This window comes from Corvus cornix, chromosome Z, assembly GCF_000738735.6.
Source record: "Corvus cornix cornix isolate S_Up_H32 chromosome Z, ASM73873v5, whole genome shotgun sequence".
Taxonomy (NCBI): Eukaryota; Metazoa; Chordata; class Aves; order Passeriformes; family Corvidae; genus Corvus; species Corvus cornix.
The window spans coordinates 23,787,253-23,806,546 of record NC_046357.1 but is presented as its reverse complement, the minus strand read 5'-3'; the positions used below and the strand labels follow the sequence as shown (position 1 = coordinate 23,806,546).

General features: G+C 46.1%; 1 protein-coding gene across 1 annotated transcript; it reads right to left on the bottom strand.

The window, feature by feature from the left end:
• Positions 1-12,670: 12,670 nt before the first annotated feature.
• LOC104698551 (orthopedia homeobox) lies at positions 12,671-18,986 on the bottom strand. Its single transcript, XM_039567514.1, has 3 exons — positions 18,874-18,986; positions 17,528-17,937; positions 12,671-13,728 (listed from the first exon to the last, which is right to left on the bottom strand). The coding sequence occupies exons 1-3, from the start codon at positions 18,908-18,910 to the stop codon at positions 13,198-13,200; spliced, it is 978 nt and encodes a 325-aa protein (XP_039423448.1). The 5' UTR covers positions 18,911-18,986; the 3' UTR covers positions 12,671-13,197.
• Positions 18,987-19,294: the final 308 nt, after the last annotated feature.

Genomic DNA, 19,294 nt, shown 5'->3' with positions numbered 1-19,294 from the left:
GACTGCTACATGCATTATTTTTCTCATCTTAAAGCTGCCCATGTAGAGCAAAACACAAGACTTCAGTAACAGTTACCAGCATGATTTGCTTTTATTACCTTTCTGTTCAAGACCCTTGTTTCCCCTTGTAGCATGTCAAATTGCCCCCAAAACCATATTATACAGCAGAGAAATGTCGTTCACACTTCACTGGCTATTGATTTACTTTACTTATTGGCACAAAATCAGCCTGAGATAAACATTTTGTCCCCCATTTCCACTATTGTAAGCAATATAGTTCACTGCAAGATAGGCAAACCCCAATGTGCTGGGTCACAATTCGACATGGCTTTCTAATCAATGTGTGAAAAATTACCTAATGAATAATGGGTTGCACATTTCCACAAACAAATTAACCAGGGTGAGACTGAAACTAATGATTATATTTATCTAATGTAATTTCACATCTGTTACTAGAGCTAGTAATTTTTTTTTTCTTTCCATGGCATTCTTAGAATTGCAGCCAGATTTTGGGAGATAGATATTTTACACCCATTCAAACACATAATGTTCAAGTTTCTTATATACATAATTTTAAAACCACAACATATTTGGGAAATTTGTTATTATTTTACAACATTTTCTGGGGGTTGAACTGCCTTTTGGAATGTGCTGTGGTTCTCACACCAGAGCCAGGGTGCTCCAACTGACAACACCTCCCACACAAGGAACAACAAAAGTGATCTTTTCCCCAGTATGCTGCCTGATAATTTTCACTGGAGTTAGACTAACGTTATTTGCTGAGGAAAAAGTGTGACAGTGGGAAGAAACATCACAGGCATGTTATTTTTCTTCTTCTTAAAATAGATTTGTGTTTTCCTGATGAAATTATCAGTTTCGTAAAGCAGATGCTCCTGGAATCCGATTGCCAACCCCACACATGTTCAGAAAGTAGCCAGGACTCGATGCAGCAGGATCTTCTCAGAATGGGGAAAACAACTGGCTCTGTAGGGTTTGCTTTCCAGTTGGGGCTTTTTATTATCCGGGCATATTAAAATGTTTTGCTTGGGGTGGCAAAAGTTGCTTAGACATCCTCCCTGGCCATCAAAATATGAGGCATTAACTCGTCTGTCCCTCTCCCAAGAGAAGTGTTTCAAAGAAGTGCTTGTAAGACAGGCCACCAGGGAAGGACAAAGAGGACAATGTTGGGGTTTCCTCCCCTAAAGTTGGAGGATACAGAGCTCCGCTTGCAGCAAACACCTTCCATCCTACTGCAGGGGGCTGTGTCTGCTCTGTAACATCTGCCAGCTTCCAGTTGTCTTTAAAGATGTTGCAAGAAAAGCAAGAGTCTCCAAATTATGTCACTGCTTGAGTCAACATTATTAAACAATTTCACAATCTGTCTCAGTCGTGGTGGCAGCTTTCATAAGGATTTATTATCCAGAAAGAGAAGAAGAGAGGGGGCTGAGAGTGCACAGAGGTTTGAAAGTCATTGTACCGAGAGTTTAATTATTGTATTTTTCACTGAAGTTTAAAGTATTGAGGAAAATCTAACCAATTTCATATTACCTCATTTGATTAAAGAAGTTGTATGATTGTTCAGAATGTGTAATTGCCATTCAGTACAGCTGAGCTGAAAAAAGCTTTTTGACTTCACATTCTTAATACTTGGTGATATTTTGTAGCCTCATTGGACTAGCCGAACAAAACTGGGAAAACAGAACCAGCTTTATTCCGAAAATATTCTGATAAGTGTTTTGACTGAAAATTATAGTAACTTAATATGTATTTCTGTTTGGATTTGTGTGTATCTGCTGGTTTTTAGTAGTATATGTTTATCTCATCGCCATCAGGAAGAGACCTCTATATAACTGTGTCATATATGGTGCAATATATAACTTCACATGTGGGTTTTCAAACCACAGGAAATAAAGCTTGACACAATATCTTGTTTATTACAAGGAGTAAGACATGCAGATATCCGGCAGTTCTGTGCCTTATAAGCCTACAGTGATGTTTTGTTTTTCAAGTACTGGTTTTTATTTGATTTCTTGTTTGAGAAGAGAGACTCTAGGTGTGTACTACTACAAATTTTTTTTTTTTTTTCACTGCAGACAGCCCTCATTCCTTTCAATGTTGGTTCCAGAAATAAATGACCTTGTTCTCTACCCAGAAGCTTTAGGACGGCTGAGGAACATTCTGTCTGAGTCACTCTTAAACTGTTTGGTTACATAGTAGACCTCTGGATCTCCTGATTTGGAGACTCCTTGTTCCGCTAGCTACGCAAGAGGTGTCTATGTACTACTAGCACACCGCCTAATGAAAAATGGATTGCATATTTCTACAAACAAGATAACCAGAGAAATAGACACTATCAAATGTCAGCCAGCCTGGCAATGGTTGAGCTGCATCCTTCTGTGGGGGTATCTTCTGCAGTAGCTTGTTAATCCCACCTATGCGGAGGAGGACTGTGGTGTAACACCTGAAGAGCAGTGTTTCTGACGTCTGGAGTGTGAATGGACTGGGATAACACCAGTGCATCCATTGTTGTAACTGCTAGATTTAGCTTAACACGCTGTAGCTCCTGAGAGCTCAGCAGGGGTTACCCAGGCCAATGCGACCCGGTCACATCCCGCAGTCCATTTCGGATGGCCCCGCGATATTGCTCTGGTCAGCTATCAGCTTTACAACAGTGATGACAGAGGAGGCGAGAAGGGTCTCTCATGAGACCTGAGATGGCTTTAATCACATCTTGCCCTGCTGACCCTCAGAGGCAGACAGATCTCGCGATCTGGGTGCAGGATGGTTTTGTCAGGGGCTCAGGGGCGGTCCCTGGGCAGGGTTGGGGTACAGGAACCAATAGGGAGAGCCCGGGGGAGTGGCCAAGGCAAGGGCAGGGGAGAGCAGGGAGGGGAACGTGGCATCACTAAAGCTGTGGCTTAACAGGCTACCACAATCCATTCCAGCTGAAGTCCACTCATGGAGATCAAGATACATGCTGGCACTGGGGGAGGCAGGATGTGTGTAGGTGCCAGGCACGTCCCTCTGCACTGGGACAGCTGAGCAGCTTGACAGTCACCACCTGACTCAGAGGTAACTTTGGTGGAGTTCTGGGGCCCATGTGACGGCAGCTGAAAAGCAGTATGAAAATAGAGCATGACATACTAGAGACAAACTGGTGTGTAGCTGCCCTGTCCCAAACGCTTGATTTCCCAAATGTACCGTTCTTCCTAAAGTGCCTTCTTTTCCCTACTGTGAGCAGGTTGACTGCAGTGTGTCCCAGGCTGCCGCAGACTGCAGCAGCCACACAGTGGGAGAGCTTTGACCAGGCACGGAAAACCCAGAGATCTCTTTTTTCCTGTGGACCACAGTGACAGATACAGGTAGAGTTGCTTGGGGACTGAGCTCAGGAAAACATTTGATGCCAGCTGAAAACAAGCATATTCACTCAGTTATTTTTACTTCTCCTTTATCCAGCACATTTGCTTCAGTTAATGCCTCTTAGCCTAAGTCAGGCTCACTCAGTCCTGAAGATAGAACTCAATAAAAGCAATTCCTCTTTTAATAATAATTCACTGTTTGCTGCATAGGTGTTTGTTGCTGGAGAAAGTAGTGAACTCTGTTAACTGAAGAAAACAAAGAATGTTGATGTAAGCACAGTGCAGAGCTGTCCAGAGAGACTCAGAGCACTTGTAGGGAAAACACACCAAAAATAATCTAAGCATCAGTTTTTCTAGCAGAGGCAGTCTGAGTGTCTCAGCCTGAGTCCGGAAGGAGGTCACACAAGAGAGGCATGGCGTGACGACAGCCTCCGCACCTTTTCATGATAACCAGGCTGCACCATTTGTGTTTCTCATTTTCCCTCTGGTACAAATTTCTCACTGAGGGTTTTGACAATTTTCAAATATTGTCATGGAGAGTGTGACAACACGAAATGAGAGTAGAGCACAATGATGCAGTAAATAGTTACATTATTAGAAAGGCAGATGCTGGCATTGAAGCAGGGTTGTTGGCCTAAAAAAAATAGATTAGGAGGGAGAAAATAGAAAAAAATCTGTCAGATATCAGAAGCAGTTGATAGCATAATAACATTCATATGCAAGCAAGGGTTTTCTGTGGCAGTGTGAATCAGCTCACATGCTAATATGACCAGTAAATAAACCATAGTAGGATTCTGCAACTGATATTATTATTCACCAAATACAGCTCCAGGGCAGTGACTCATGTCGGGGATTGCATTTTGGACTCCAAACCCTGACACTGGTACCCAACAGGCAAGACAAAGTCCTGCAGCAGTGCTTGAGTAATACCCAGCCATCTATAGAAAATCTAAATTAATCATAAACCTGGTGTTTTGTATTTCCTATTGGCTTATCCTTGTCACTCCTTAGAGCCCTCGGAGATACACCCTGAGTGAGTGCAGGGATACTGGTGAAATTTGGGACTTTTGAATGTGCTGTGGTACCTAAAATTCAGTGAGCAAGGCTGCTGCAGCCTGGTCCCCGACTTAGGCAATTGTGAGGAATGGGTTCTCCTCATTCTGCTGTGAAAGCTGTTGCCCATTCCTTGTGCCTATTGTCCTCTACCCAAAAGATTATAAACTGCTAAAAAAGGCTAAATTCAGCTCACAAGAATGAACTTAAGAGTATCTGAGGATCTTCTACATGCTTCCAGGATCCAGTGACTCATGTAACAATCTGATATTCTGATTCTCTGAGAATTTAATATTCAGAGAGCCTAGGCATCAACAACTCCAGCTTGAAAAGTTTCAGCAACCACTACCTCGAAAATCAACCCCAACTGTATTGATGCAGGCACCCAAATAAACTGTGAATTTGGCAAACTCACCTTTAGCAAATGTAGGAGTGCTGCTATAATCCTTGGTAATGCCATGGTAAGTGAGAGCCACTTGTTCTGTAGAATAATGCTGTAAAGCAGAACAGTCAAAGCAGTATGTCAGCTGTCTGTGCTTAAATGCAGCATGTTGCATTACGGATATTCCTCCACAGGAAAGCAGAAAGAAAATTTCATGTGTTGCTTTATTGCACATGGCAGGGCAGACTCAGAGGGAAACAGAGGCATCCCATGGAGGTACTCCCTGACAATGTTAGTCTCTCAGAATCTGTGGAAGCGATGGCCTGGCCCCATGCACAGCTACTCTGGCCAGCACGTGTCAGCTAGAGTGCAGGTGGGACTCCAACTGCCTTTGCCAGTCAAGCTGCTTCCCTGGGAGCCCCTAGAGAATGTGCTGAGGCAAACAAGACATCTTTGGGATTTTCCACTGCTGCATAGACCCTGATACGAGGCAGGACCAATTAAAATTGCCCTGAGTAAGTAGAAGGAGGAAGGCTTTTGCCGCTAAACAATTTGCTGATGAGTCAAGTGCCATATGGTTTGAATTTTGTCTGCCAATTTGGAAATGAGAAGACCTAGATGTAACATAGATATATCAAAGTCATTTCATGGAGGTTCAGTGCCACCACCAGTTGAGTGGCACCCATGATGACACCTGAAGGTGAGGGCAAAAGGCATAGCCAGGGATGATGCTCCAAATTGCTTTTCACCTGGAGTGATTCACACAGGTAGTCACAAGAGTATGAGATGTGTCAAATCCTAGAGGCAGCAGTGAAAGCAGGAGGAGGCTGGTAGATAATCTTTCACATAGAAGGTCATAAACTGCTTTGGATCTGTACTGGGTCTGGCTAAGATGGAGTTCATTTTCCCATAGCTACTCTCACAGTGCTGTGCTTTGCACTGGTAGCTGATTATGAAGCTAGAGGCAAAATATAAGGATCAAAATTATATTTAAACATGAGATGGGACTTTGTGGCTTGGTAGAAAGAGCACCTCTGCAATGACTGGACAACTGCAACATTAAAGGTGGCCAGAATCAGAACGGTGAAGTTAATGGAAAGCAAAGGTTTGTGTATTTGTATAGATTATCAATAGAGCAAGTAGGGATGACATCATTTGATAAAGAAGAAGGTCATGAACTAGTTGTGGAGTTTGATAAGAAGCTAGTGAAAGTAACAAGAGCATTAAAACTGATGAAATTTGGCAGCCTACATTACTTTGAAGAGGAGAGTTGGGCACCAAAATGCTTGGATGCTTTTCAAACAAATGCCTGCACCACTGGATGCTTTCATTTAGTAGGTAATGGTGTAACCAGCTGCTGTCAGAGTTATAACGCTAAGGAGGAAGTGTGTGGAAAGCATCAACAAGCAACAGGCTGGCTTCGTGGTTTGGGTGTAATCCATGAATGAAATCTGTAGATTTACACCCTACTGGAGAGGCCAGGAGAGGAGGTGATAATGAATGAATGACTATTGGAGCAATTTATTGTAGATAGAACAAGAATCATCATCATCAACTGAAATGAGAAAGGTCTGATTTAAGAGAGGATACACAAAGCACGTGATGAGTGAGTCAGAGGCAGCAGCTTCCTGTGTGAGATATGAAGACAGGCCAGAGCAATTAGCTAATAACACAGGGTCCTGCATCCTTTAGAAAACATCTCTATTGTAGCTGTCTCTGCCTAGACAGGGTCCCCCAGAGCCCAGCAGCATTCCCCACACTGGCAGGGATATGTCCAGTCACAGTTCGAGCAAACACAAGCTTAAAATTGCAGAGCAGTTAAAGCAGAAAGGACAAAGTGACTATAATATAAAATACAGTGGAATTATCTTCAAGTATTTCTTACAGTAATTAAAATTTAAGGAATAAAGTATGAGTCATTTATTTGCTACCAAGACCTGAAGAACACAAGCTGACAACGAATACAGTTGTGGGTGTTAATTACTGCTTAAAATAGACAAAAATATTAGAGCCAAAAACTGTACCAAGTATAATTCTTTATTTAGTAATTTAATATTCTTCCCTTTTCATTTCAATGCATTTTTATATGTCTGACCTTCTGTAGACTCCTCATTTTGTTCTCCAGTTGAAAGAGCAAAGCTGGTTAATTTCTGGTGACATTTTGTGGCCATGTAGAGGCTGAAATACCTTTTTACACTTGGTTTTGTTTATAAATCTGAATTCGGTGGATATTTCCCTAGCCACACAAGCCTGTAAGCTGGGTGATGTTACTGAAATGAGAGCCTATTCCTTCCCAGGGACTCCCTGAGTGGAGTGTATCCTGTTCTCAAGGGCCCAGGGGACGGTGAGAAGTGCCCTATAATGGCTTTAGCCATGGCAAACAGCTCGACCACTCTATGTCTTCTTCGTGTGTCTTCTACTCTCCCAGTGTATCATTGACTCACACGGACTGTGATTATGGCACCACCAAATCCTTCAGAGTCCATGGCATGGGGAGTCTTGGTGTCACAATCAAATCAAGTTTTGCCTGGGCTTTGATATAAGGCAGGAAGTTCAAAATCACAGTACATAGGAATTTCATTATAAAGTAATGTTTATGCCTTGAAACGGGGACTGGTGCTCCCTCTTATTTATTAGACACCAAAAACAGGGAAGGATGCTCGTAGCCATTCTGAACTGCTCTTTAAAAAGGTAGCAAAAAAATAAACCTTAAAAGCTTGTAAAGGAGCCATAGGGAATCATAGCTGCCACTTAAATTATATTAAGGGGCAATAAATTGAAACCAGTAAAAAAGAAATGTGTCCTTACAGGGTGCATTGTCAGCTTATGAAATTCACTGTAGCGGGAGGTCAGTGAAAGAAAGTCCATAGTTTGTTTCTTCCCAAAGTACTTTTTGGATCACTACCATGATGCTTCCAGTGCTGTGAGAAAAGGCTAATCAAACTTCATACTCCAAGGCACAAACTATCTATGGGGGTCAGGAGAGAACGTCACCCTCAGAGACAGTGTATTAAGCATATTCTGCATTTTCCCTCTTGACCTTCGAAAGAGGGTAAGGATCTCTGCAGAATTGTTATATAACCTCCAAAGGCAAATTCTGCACAAGTGCCTCTGGATTCCTTGCTCCTGGGGAGCGATTCTCCTCTGGCAGATTTCAACACCTCTAGGAACATAATTTTAGCTCTGAAAAATGTATTTAAGCATTAGGATTGATGAATGATGCAACATAAAGGGTGCAGCAGCACTCTCGAGCCTCAAAGACAGCCATGGGAGAAGCTGAAACAGACACCATTTATTGGCAAACAAGAGAGGTGGCCTCCCACCCATACCATTGTACAACGTCCCAGGTGGAAGACAAAGACAAACTCTGTGCATGAGCCTTGGCTGTGAGAAGCATGAGAAGGGAATCACCCTCTCCCAGTTTTTCACTGAAGCGTAGAAGTAAATCTCACAGAAGGCCATTACATGACTATTAATAAAACCCCTCAAGCACAGCTTAAACACAAAGATGCTGGTTAATCAAACAGCATCCCCTACCACATCCCAGGCAAGACCATCCCCTTTGACTCTTGCTGCTATTCATGTGTCAACCAGGTGAAAAATTAAAACTGGTGTACCTACTGTTCCCGTCCACCACTGCCACCACCTCTGTTTTGCTCTCCCAGTTCCATCACTGCATCGGTAATGATTGGTCCATGATATTTAGAAGCAGCCAGTGGGTTCTGCCTCTGCTTCTCTAAGTCATGGCTGCCAGCTGTCTGATAAAGTTTGGGTATATCACATGCATTCATGAAGTCAAACTGGCTCTCAAGCCCCAGCTTTTACCTCATTGATGGCTGGGTGAGCTGATGTGGTATGAGCTGTGGTCAGACACTTGAATGTGATTCATGTGTGGTCCTCTTATCTCTTCAGAAAAGGAAGTTTCTTATCTCTTTCAGAAGAGGAAGTTGTTCACTGTGAGAAAGATGAGTGGCAGAGCAATTTGGAGCACCAATCCTGCAAATGTTCACACATGCATCTGCTGAATTCACTGCCAGGTCAGTATGGGCTCTAAAGGCTGCAAGGTCAGGGTCTTTGCTTCTTTGTCTCTACTGTCCAAGCTGTAACTCTATTTCAGCTACCAAACAGTTGAGACATATCTGTGACTTTACAGGTTGCTAATTTCCGAGGATTCCTCTCCCGTTCCCTTCTGTGGAATTTGGATTTTCGCTGCTTATAACACACATGAGGGAAAAACTAAAATTCCTTTGTTCTCCCTTTCACCTCTATGCTGAAAAGGCCATGTTTCCCAGAACAACTACCCTGAGCTCAGCCTTAACAGCAGGCAAGAGGTGGTTGTCTCCCTGTCAGAGCTTGCTTTAGAATGAAAAGAGACTTAATTCCAGCACTGGGAATTAAGAAGATTTTGGTTTTAGCTCTCATGTTAATAATTTAGAAAATACATGCCAAATCACTGTGTTCTCTCAGTTCTCTCTGAACACAGCTGCAAACTGCATTAGGTGTTAGAGTGAATGGATATATTTCAGATGAAATATTTGTACTGAATTATTAGAGTAGTCTGTATTACGAAATTACTAATAAACATTGCTTCTGGCTCAATTTAGCCTGAACTCAGTGAACCTAGCCAGTGGTGAGAAATCGAAAATTCTGAAATACCCGATGAATGAATCTAACTAATCAAGAAGCCCTGCAGGAAGTAGATGCCAGGATTAATGAGCCAGTGGTTTCACCATGCCATGCTGTTATTTCTTCACATAAATGCCCTCAGATGAGATTACCTTTGTCATGAAAAGGAGAAAAGGAAGGTTACATACTTTCAACTGACAGGTTAACTGCCATACCTCCATTACTGCAAGATACATTTTCATGTGCAGAGATTTTTATTCTGAAAAATGAAAATTTAAATACCACAACACAAATTAAACCACATTTTCATTTCTAAGAGCAGGGATCATTACTGCTAGTACAATAATATAATCCGTGCTGCAATGTTACCTGATCCCTTGCCTTGCAAAAACTTTCTTCCCATATTAGTAATTGCTCAGTGATTGCAATCTCCAGCAGCGGGCAAGAGCAGATTCTGCCTTCCATGGGGATTTAAGCAGAGGGAGAGAAGAGAGAGAGAGTGTCAAAGCATTTCATCAAGAGAGCAAATGAAAGGTTCAGTGACATTATCTTTATGTATATTCCTTAGACATTAGGGGTGATGTTGTGTTTAGAGGAAAGTAGAATTACATGAATATGTGCCGACGTGGAAATGAATCCATACATAAGAACATAAATCTCAGTCTACTTACACACTGGGTGGAACAGCTTAAGGCTAAAATGCACCTTAACATAAGCAAACAAGCCCAGCTTGTAACAGCCCCAGTGCCTGGTGTTACCTACTTAGTCAGTAATAGGCTAATTGTTATTCAGCATAACTATTCCCTCTCAATTTATATGGAATTCAGTCATTTATTTTGATCACTTTACGTGAATGAAGGAAAGCTGTTCATGTTGTTAGATAGAACTGGTTTGTGCTGTTTAATTTTTATCTTTTAACATCAGCAAGATTGAGACTTTATAGTAAAATAATTCAGACAAAGCATGTAGCATATGTGAGTGAAGCCTGTGGTCTCCTTCCTTTCACCCACGTTAAACACATAAGAGCATCACCTTAGATGTTTTATGCTGCAAAGCTTCAGCGGGTGCAAAGGGTACATATAATTTCAAAAATCTCCAGGACTCAGAACACCAGGATCTATTGCTATGGAAACAAATCAAATTTGTATCAAATTGTGTAGGATCAAAAAGCTTTGCTCATAACCAGGACTACAGTTGCATTAGAATATGGAGGAAATGATGGATGTTTTAGGAGCGAGCATTAAGCCGAAGGACCTTTGTAAGGCCCCTTTCACAGAGCTGGAAATGTTCAGTGTCAGGAGTTGGATCTTACAGGTTGCGTCTCAATCCCCTGCCCCCAGCCAGAGAGAGCATTTTTCTCCACCATTAAAAAATTTTTTAAGATCTTCCATACCACACTTTACAACATTCCTACATCATAAAGCTGTCTTGCTTATAGCAATATAAAGCAGGTGTAAAAATTACGTGCTTGTAAACAACCTTCCATACATTTGGAAGAAGTAAAGTGAGATCTGCACTCTTCTGCATGTAAGTGGAGACTTTTTGCCCTCCTGGCAGGCCACAATATGGGAAAGAGAACACTGTGGAACTGGGAAGACCAAGGGATATCCCAGCTGGGCTGCTACTCCCCTTGGCCCATGCAGGGTGACCCATTGGATAGGGAAGCTGGAGGTAGTCTAACCAGCTCTGCTCCATAGGCACCCTGTGTGCCCACATCTTTGATGGCTGGTCTAAACTGATCACAAACTTCCATCTCAGAGCTAAGCCTGGGTGTATGCAGGCAGCTGCTCTGCCCCAAGGCTGAGCTATGGGCTAGAGGGAGGGCTGGGAGGAGAGACGGAACATGGTGACTCCTTTTCCCAAGTGCTACCATGGTATGGATTGTGGTATGGGACATCTCTTGCCTAGCCTAGACTACCTCAGGTTGAGCATCCTGGGTTGTTTCAGCACCTGCAGGAGCAGACTCCTGCAGAAGGGCATAGGGCTGTTTCCTCAGGTGACTCCCAGAGGACTCACTCGTGGTCTGGATCACCAGTAATTTATTCTGCTTTTATTTCTCTTTTAAATTAAATATGCATATGTAATATGTACTTTGGAGCGGGCAAGGACCCTTCTGTGGGTGCCTGTGGAGTCGGGCATTCTCAGGTGTGTAATTAAGAGGTGTGTAATTGATGTACAAGGAGAAGAGATCTCAGTGTATTGCATAAAAGGCAAGGGCGAGGGGGGAAGAAGGAAAAAAGAAGCCTAAACCTGGATGTATGATGCTTGGAAATGTACTGCGCTTCTTTTTCCCACCATATCAAAGTTTGCACAGGAGTAAACCCAGAGTTCTCTCTTCCATGGGGTTCGCTTCACCAGCCATGCCCTCATTTCATGTTCTGAAAAAATGAATCATTCCTCCACTGCCTGCTGCCCGGCCTCCTGCTGACCCACTTCTTCACCCCTTGCCCCTGCCCTGCTTCGCCCCGGAACTTCTTGTTACTTGCAGTTTAAAGGCCAACCACACAGAAAGATTAACAAAAGTTTATTAATCATGAAGTATTAAAATTGTGACAAGTGAAAGGCATCAATGCAAAGTTAAGCAAGCAAACTATCCCCAAACTTGTGACAAAGGACTCAGTGAATACCACAGAAGGAAGTCCTGTCTTTTTTTTTTTTTGCCTGCAGTTGAAGACACCTCTCATATCTCACACGCCACATCAAAATCTATAATTCTTCATATCACATACTGAAAATGATTTTATTTATTCATTCACATTCACTTGATATAAACGTGTCCAGAAAAGTCAAGTAATATGTTTTATATTAGCTCAAACATTTATTAAGTAACCCAAAATTCAATAAATAAGCACAGACAATAAGTTAAAACATATCACGAATCGACCAGTATGTAACAAGAATGCTTTATCTACACAAAACATCCTATTTCACATCGTTTGTTCATTCCTCCAGCGGCCCTGCCCTGCGGCGGGGTGACCGGCACATGCAGGCTGGCGGGCCGCGGGGCCGAGCCGGGCCGGGCCGAGCCGGGCCAGGCGGGGCGGGGGGCGCGGCGGCGCCTCCGCCGGCGCTGCGGAGGGACAATAGCAGCAGGAACGTAAATAAATGCGTAAATAAAGGTAGGGAGGATCGGCAACTCAAGTGTCACGAAATCAAAGATCCGAAAAAGGGAAGCGCTCTTGCGCGCTTTTTTCTTCCCCCTTTTATCCCCTTTGTTTTTTACAAAAAGAAGCTTTTAGGTTTTTTTCTCTTTTCCCCATCACATTCGCTCTCGCTCATCAATGCTTAATCAAAATGGGTTTGATTCTCTCTGGGGTCTCCGTGCCGTTTCGCGAACCCGCCCGGCCGCCCCCCGACGGCGCTCTCGCAGCTGAAAGGAGCCGGCGGCAGGTCGCCGCTCCTAAATAAACCATAAAAATTATGAAAACAGAAACAAAAATGCGTTTCTTTGCAAAGCCAAAGCCGGACGGGCGGACGGCGGGAGAGCCGGGTCGTGGCGACGGAGGGAGGCAGAGCCGGGCTCGGGGCGGCCCCGAGTCCTCCCGCCGCCGGGCGGAGAAAACCGCGGGGCACAGGGGTGCGCGGGTGATGCGCGGGGTGGAGGGGGCTTGGGGAGGATCGGGGGGTGTTTCTCGGCCCACAAACCAGTCTGTTGGTGTCTGATTTCAGATCCTGAGTCGACTCCCTGGTAAGTCGGGTGGGGGAAGGCGGGGGCGCGGGGCGAGGCGGGGGCGCGGGGCGAGGCGGCGGGGGCGGCGCGGGGCGAGGCGCCGGCCATTAGGTGAAACTCATGGAGACTGTGTGCTCTAGTGCTTTGCGGCGGAGGGAGGCGATGCTGGTTCCCCGCCACACGTCGCTGCTGTCCGGGGAGCTGCAGAGCTGGGGCGAGCCCGTCACGTTGCTGGGGCCGGGCAGGGAGGCGGGCACCATGCCGGGGAAGGCGGGCTGGTAGAGGTGGGACTGCAGCCCGGCGCCGTTGGAGCCCGCCAGGCTGTTGGAGAGGCCCATGGAGTTGGGCGGCGGGCCGGCCGCCAGGCTGCACTGGGACAGGGACTGCGCCATGGCTTGCTGCCGTCCCAGCGCCGGCGGCAGCGGCAGCTGCGACACGCCGGGCATGGCGGCGGCGGCCCAGCGCGTGTCGTTGGCGTGGAAGGAGCACAGGCTGTCCCCCATGGCGGCGGCGGCGGCTGCGGCGGCCGAGGGGAACTGCGGCAGCCCCGGTGTCGGCAGCAGCGTGCCCGGGGCGCGGAACACGTTCGTGGTCTTCTTGCGTTTCTTCCACTTGGCGCGGCGGTTCTGGAACCAGACCTGCGGGCGGCGGGCAGCGACACGCTCCGTTAGCCACCACCACCCCCCGCGGCCGGGGGCCCCGCGGGACCCCCGCCCCGGCTCCCGCCGCCCCCCGAGCCTCGCCCCCGCCGGCCACGGTAGCTCTTCACACCCGCAGTCCCACGCGTGTCCCCGTCACAGGCTGACGAAACCGCTGGAACTTTTAATAACGAAATCGATTGATTTGTCCGTCCCGGGCGGAAGACTGCAGGAGAGGAGCCTGGCCTTCCCACGAAAAAAAGAAAAAAAGAAAGAAAAAAAAGAAACAAGAAAACCCGACCAGCCTACATCTCTGGCCCTTGCGTGGATGCGTTCCCGAGCCGCCATCGGGGCGCGGCGGGCGGAGAGCTCTGCCCCGGGCCAGCCGCCTCTCCCCGTGCCGCCGGGGCCCGGCCAGGAAACCCTTGCACCAAACCACACGCATTTGGGTTTAAAAAACCCAAAACATAGCAAAACCAAACCTATAACAACAAAAACAGGGGTATTTTAGGTGAGTGGGTGCCCGTGGTGGCACCATGGCAGGGATGACTTGGTGGGTCTCGCCGCACCGCGGCCGAAAGCAACTGAGACAGTCGTAAAATGGGAGGACGCGCGTCCACCTGAAATCCGAGGGAGCGCAGTGCCCCAATCTGCTGGATTGCACGGGCTCAGACTCCATACGCGGACTGAGAAAGGCGGACGCCCATTAGCTGGAATGAACGGCCGTGAGGGAGCTAAATATTATATGAATAATCGAAAAATCGCGTTCAATTATGTTTTAGGGTTAATAGTCAAATTGCGGCTACAAAATCTTTTTATGTTTCATGGTTTGTTGGTGGTGTAAAGAATCTCCATCAGGTCTGATCGCCTAAGTTCATAGCTACGTTGCATATGCTTTTAAAATGTGAATGTTTCCAGTTGAAAACTGGTGCATGACAGATTAAAATGCAAGGAAAACCTGGGGGAGATTTTGAAAATGCACACATGACAACTCTAGAAATATATTAACCATGAGCATTTGGCAACTTTGAACTCCTTTTAAAATGCAACTAGCCCCTGAAAATTATTAATACAACAGTGAGAATCTAATGGAGGTTGGAATCTGAAAATCTACCTTGATGATATCTGCTGTTACAGTAATATAGACATACTGTAAATATGTTTTAAAATATACAGCCCATTTAATTCCCCAGCTATAAACGGGTGAGAGAGAGTGAAAGCAATAGAGAGAAGGGGAGACAATATCACTTTTGTTTTTCTTCTTCTTTTTTTTAATTTTCTTTTTTTCTTTTTCATTTTTTCTTCTTTTTTTTTTTTAGAAGCCGAAGCTTTATGAAGATCTCATTGGAATCCAGCAGATGATTAATGTGAAGATTTGGTAGGAAATCTGGAGAGCTGTATTAAAGCTCAGATCTCAGGTTCATTTCGATCAGCCAGCCGTGAACTCTGGGCCGAATTCATTACACTTTAATAGTGCTGGGAGAGGAAGAAAATGCAATTTCTCATTCCATTAGAAAACTAGAAAATACTCTCAGCTTGTCCCCTATTAAGATGTGGCAGGTGACGGGACCATTGTGGGGGACACGGTCAATGGAATTACAGCACATTATTTTTGTTCGTATAAAATATTGGAAGGCAAGCCTGACTGTGCAGAAGTTATTTCACTGATTTAGTTTTTATGTAAATAAAATATTGAAAGTTAATTAATCCGTGCTAGAGACTAATGATTATGCTTATTATATTGCATTTGATCGCGTAATTTGCATGATTCTCGCATTGCTGCTTAATAAGCCATTCCAGGTTATAAATAATTCTGAAATTGGTTTCTAATAATGGCATGCTATAAAAAGAATGGTTTTATTACAGCAGCTTGAAAAGCAGAGCAATATCAGATGTGGAATTGGACTCCCGTTTAAGCATCAGCCGGTTTAATAATTATTTAAATGTATCATATACATTAAATACGGATCTAAAATAAGGAAAGTGGTGATTTATCCTAGCATCTAAAACCCTTAAAAACATATACAGCCGCTATAAATTAAGCATTTGGAGCATTCCTTAATCAGTGTGGAGCCCACTTACTGAAAAGAATCTATAGGCTATCTGTTAACTATAAAGAAAACTGTAAAGTACTTGTATAAGAACATAAACTAATTACTATTTAATTTGAATTTGATCAAGGAGCAGTGATACATTGGATTGTGAAGTAAATATATTAAATTTTTTTTGCCTTAGATTACATAATGTTAATCATTTTGAAGTGTTAATTAAGAAGGTTATGTTGATCTGATTACTTTTTAAATTACAAAACATTATTGTAAAAAATATTTAAATTGACACTCTATTAAACTGTTTTTATCAGCAGTCTCGAGCTATTAGCATTGGTTTAAGATTATGCCAGAGCCATTAAAACACTTTGTCTTTCTTCCTACGAATTTCTTTGATGTGCTGTTAGAAAATAACTATTTCCATTTTATATTTTACTTCATTTACCACACTCCTAATATTGAAATTGGTATCATTAACCTTTGGGAAACCCAATAAAGTTTAATAGACCTCGTTTTCTTTTTTTCATAGAGTCAGTTGTCCAATTATATTTTATTTGTGAATCTAATTTCTTTTTTAATTTAACCTAATTATAGTTCTGTGTAGGCTGAGTCAAATTGTTTTACTTTTTAAAAGCAGACGTGCTTTTTCTGTCACATTCAAGAACGGGATCTGTTTTCCTTCATTAAAACGCTCATTTAGGGATTTCTCTTGACGTGTCTTTATTTAGCTCAGGAGCCTATGCTTGCCGAGAGGGATTTTGAGCAGTGACTGCGCTGAAGTGCGGCGGCAGTCCCGGTGCGCGGTACTGAGCTGGGGTGCGCATCCCACAAGTGCTTCTATTGTGCAGGCTTTCGCTCCTCGGAACGGACTCGCCCAGAAAGTCGCTAAAATAACCTTATACACACAAAAGCTGCATCTGAGCAGTCTAGCGCTTTGAACCTTCTCCTTTACCAAATTTCGTTTGCATTTATTTGCCTAAATAGTTTCCTACTGTCCTGTGTGCAAATATATATATATATGTATTTTAGGGAACAAAATGCACCCTGATGTTGAAGTTACTCACTACCCCTGCCATCGCCAGGCATTATAAAAGCCAGTATGAGGAAACTCCGAGTCCAAACACAACTGGCTTTTAGCGAAGTGCCTTTTTAGGAGCCGGTATGCCTTTCCTCGCACCCCACCTCCGCTCTCAGGGCTGTGGGCACCGGCGGACGCCCCTTCCCGGCGGTGCCGCGGCCGTGCCGCCGTCAGCACCCTGGACAGCGGCCCTGGCGTCGGCTCCTTGGACAGCGGCCCCACGGTCGCCACCGGACTCCGCTCCGGTGGAAAAGGAGTCATTCCCGGGAGGTTCGGCTCGACCCTTAGCGCCGGGCTATTGCGAGGACTGAGACCGTTCTTCTCGGGCTATCCCTCCCCGGACTTTTTCCTGCCGCGGGTCGGGCCGTGGAGCTGAGGGAAGCTCAGCCTGCGCCTCGCTCGGGACCACCGCGCTGCAGGTGGGTAGGATAGAGGACAAGGGGACACCCCAAGGTGACAGCTTTGCGGAAAGGGGAGCGACGCACGTCTGATTTCAAGGCTTCCTGACCAAATTGTTGCTTTCAGGGTTGGGTTATTTCCCACGCCGTCGGGCTGAAGTTTGGGGCACCCACCCCCTCCCCGTTGTGCCTGGCCTCGCCGCCGGCCGGCCGTGTCGCCGTCGGTGCGACCGGGTAAGGGCCGGCAGGCGCTGCGCGGGGGCGGCTTTTCATACCTGCACCCGGGACTCGGTGAGACCGATGCGCAGGGCCAGCTCCTCCCGCATGAAGATGTCCGGGTAGTGGGTCTTGGCGAAGCTCCTCTCCAGCTCGTTGAGCTGCGCCGGCGTGAAGCGGGTGCGGTGCCGCTTCTGCTTCTGCTGACCCTGCTGCTGCCCGGCCTGGCTGGGGTTCTGGCCGCCCTGCTGGCCTTGCTGCTTGTCAGGGTCTTTGGCGCTGACAGCGAGGGAGCTGGGGTTGGATCCCACCGTGGTGATGTCCTCCCCCGGCAGCAGGGTGGTCCCTTCCACCGTGTCCGAGTTGGGAGCCATGTCTCCCGGGTGTCCCCCCGGATCCGAGCCCCCTACGCCCAGCCGACACTTCACCGCCTCCCGGTGTCCCAGCAGCTCGGCCGCATCTTTCATCCCTGTGGAAGCAAAGGAGCGGTAGTCACTCGCCTGCAGCTGAGCATGGATCCATCAGAGCCGCTCTCCAGTGCATTGAACTGGCGAGAGACATCCAATCACCGCCACCGCCTCCGCCCCGCCGTCCCCCGGCCGGCCGCCCGCCAGACCCGCAGCCCTGCTCGGGTCGACGACACGCAGAGACCCTGGCCTGGCGCGACCCGGGCAGAGGGGAGAAAACTTTACATCGAGCAGCTCCTCTTCCTGCTGAAATAACCAGTTCCCTGCCCGGCCTCCCCTTGCGAGAGCAAGGGAAGGGAAGAGAGGGAGAGCAAGTTTTCCCGGGTTCAACTTGGATTTTCCAGCGGAGCTGGTAAGAGAAAGAGACGGAGAGAAAGAAGTAAGGCTCGAACCGCCCTGCTGCCGGGAGCATTACCTCCCCGAAAGATGCGCGGGAACCTCGGTCAGTCTTGCCGATCTTTCCCCTCTCCTCCCTCCGCTTCTCTAAACAAACTCATAAATAACCATAAATAGATAGACACAGATGTTTCTCCCTTTTTTTTAGAAGGAAAAGAAGGAGGGAGAAAGGAAACGGGCGAGCAAGAAAAGGCCACACAGAACTCCGTAAACATCATAGAGCTCATCTGTCCTAAAATAATAATCATCATCATAATAATGTGTAGGTACGTATACAAAAACTGGGGAGAGAAAAATTAAATGATCCACAACTCGCTGTAGATCTACATACTCCGTAGGTCTCACTCTCTCTTCTTTTTTATGTTAAATCAAATTAAACTTTAACACAGTACAATTACTTTTAAAGGAATTAGCCCATTTAGATCGCATTAAGGTAAAATAAGGAACAAATTGTCAATTTCCTGCCCCGGCTTCTTCCCCGCTCGCCGCCGCCGCCGCCGGTGCAGCCGCCGCGGGGCGGGGGGGTGCCGGGGGAAACTCACCGAGACGGGCATCCAGGAGGTCGGCGTGAGACAGCATCGCGCACCGCTCCAGGGCGAAGGCTGTTCCCCCCCAAATTTTAGCGGCCTTAAGTTATTTAAAATAGATATAAGATATGAGATATATATATATATATAGATATAGATATATATATATATAGATCGTCTAAATGAAAGAAAATTCGGTGTGTGGTTAAAAAGGGGGTCTCTTGCATTATAATGTCCTTTAGAGAGACGGGGAGGTGCTTAACACTTCAATGAACCCGTGAGCAGCTCGGCGCGGGGACCAATCAGGAGGGCAGCCTGCAAATGTCAGCGCCCGGAGCGCCCCGCTCCGCCCGCCCGCCGCCCGCCCGCCGCCGCCGCCCCGGCCTCCTGCCGCCCCGGCCCGGCCCGGCCCGCACCGCGCCCGCGCTCCCTTACC